The sequence below is a fragment of the Seriola lalandi genome, unplaced genomic scaffold (assembly GCF_002814215.2).
Source record: "Seriola lalandi dorsalis isolate HSWRI2012SDOR001 ecotype SW California unplaced genomic scaffold, Sedor1 jcf7180001975748, whole genome shotgun sequence".
Lineage (NCBI taxonomy): Eukaryota > Metazoa > Chordata > Actinopteri > Carangiformes > Carangidae > Seriola > Seriola lalandi.
In genome coordinates, this window is record NW_019446414.1 from 1 (window position 1) to 1,522 (window position 1,522).

The 1,522-nt window shown below is 45.6% G+C and overlaps 1 protein-coding gene across 1 annotated transcript; it reads right to left on the bottom strand.

The window, feature by feature from the left end:
• Positions 1-3: 3 nt before the first annotated feature.
• LOC111655804 (vitamin K-dependent protein C-like) lies at positions 4-519 on the bottom strand (the record flags this gene model as incomplete). Its single annotated transcript, XM_023407325.2, has 1 exon — positions 4-519. A coding segment is annotated over exon 1 (258 nt), but the record flags the coding sequence as incomplete, so codon positions are not given.
• Positions 520-1,522: the final 1,003 nt, after the last annotated feature.

Genomic DNA, 1,522 nt, shown 5'->3' on the forward strand with positions numbered 1-1,522 from the left:
GAACCAGGTGTCTTGGTACAGAGTGACCATCGGTCCTCCGCTGTCGCCCTCACAGGCGTCCATGCTCTGTCCGAGGAACCCGGCGCAGAGGACGTTGTCGGAGACGTTGTTGAACATCTGCTGGGTGCAGACGCTGCGGCTGACCAGCGGGATCTTGATGACGTTGAGCGCAGAGCTGAACGTTTTGCTTTCCACGTCAGTATTGCCCCAGCCGGTCACCACGGTCATAGTGCCGTTGAGGTGGAGCACGCGTTCGGCCATCTCGCGTCCTGGCAGGCAAACGGGGAGGATGTACTCAGAGTACGGGGCGGGGGTCTCCAGACGCAGTAGGGCGATGTCGTTGTCCACCGTCCTGCTGTCGTAGTTTGGGTGTTTGAAGTACTTGATGACCTTCAGGGTCACCTCGGTGCCTTCATTTCTCCGACGCTCGTAGTCACCTGAAGACACAGATCAGGTTTCTCCAGGATGAGTCACCTGAGGTGGTAAGTGACTGACTGCTGTCACCACTCAGCTCCGACTGATTACTGAGAAGTGACTGGCAATGACTCACCTGCTGAGCTCAGTTACACCTTCGCCTTGGATTTCCTGACACTTGGTTTATAACATGAAAGTGTAATAATAACCTCTGATGTTTGATACCCTGCAGGAAACCTGGACCATCTAGTTCTGCTACATCTACTCCATAGACATGTGGACATTTGTTCCCCCCATGAAGACGTATTTTATATTATTACAGCTGTGTTTTACTGTATTGTAATCCACTGTTTATACAGCAGCCTCCACTGATGGGAGGAGTCAGAATTAAATTGTGTTAGCAGGGTTTTAACTACGACGGAGTATTAGGCAAGTATTAGGAAAAAAAATACATTTTGAGAATGAAGTCATAGTATTACAAGAAAAAGTTGTAATATTACAAGGGTTACAATTAAAAATGTAAAATATTGAGAGAAAAAAACATAATTTTTAAGAATATCACATCAATCAAACAGGTGAAAGGACAGTCAGCTGCTGTTTGTCTGACAATAGAACAGACTCAGTTTCTTCACAATCTTTCCAATATCCTGATGATGATGATGATGAGCCAAAAGATGAAGGTTTTCCTTATTAGTGAAACCTAAAGTAGAGCTTCACTCGATGCTTCATATAGGAGACATAGGTAACCGAGGAGGAGCACAGTGTGTGTGGGTGTGTGTGTGTGAGGCAGAGGGAGTGGTTCAGGTGGGAGTAGGTGTGTGTATAAAGGTGTGCACTTACCAGGTGATCAGATGAATGAGAGAGTCAGGGTTGGGTAGTAGCCATAATTTTTGTTGACCGCAAACGCTAAACTTTATCCATTTATCCATTAATCTCACTTTTGTATCTGTTTAATCTGTTATTATCATTTTTTCATACATCCATCCTCGCTACGCTGTGATAGCTCTGTACTCTTTTTACGCAATAAATGCAACGAAAGTATTTTGGATCTCAGCGTATCTTGCTTCATACCCTCCTGGCGCGTCACAGAACTATGAACCTGAGGACC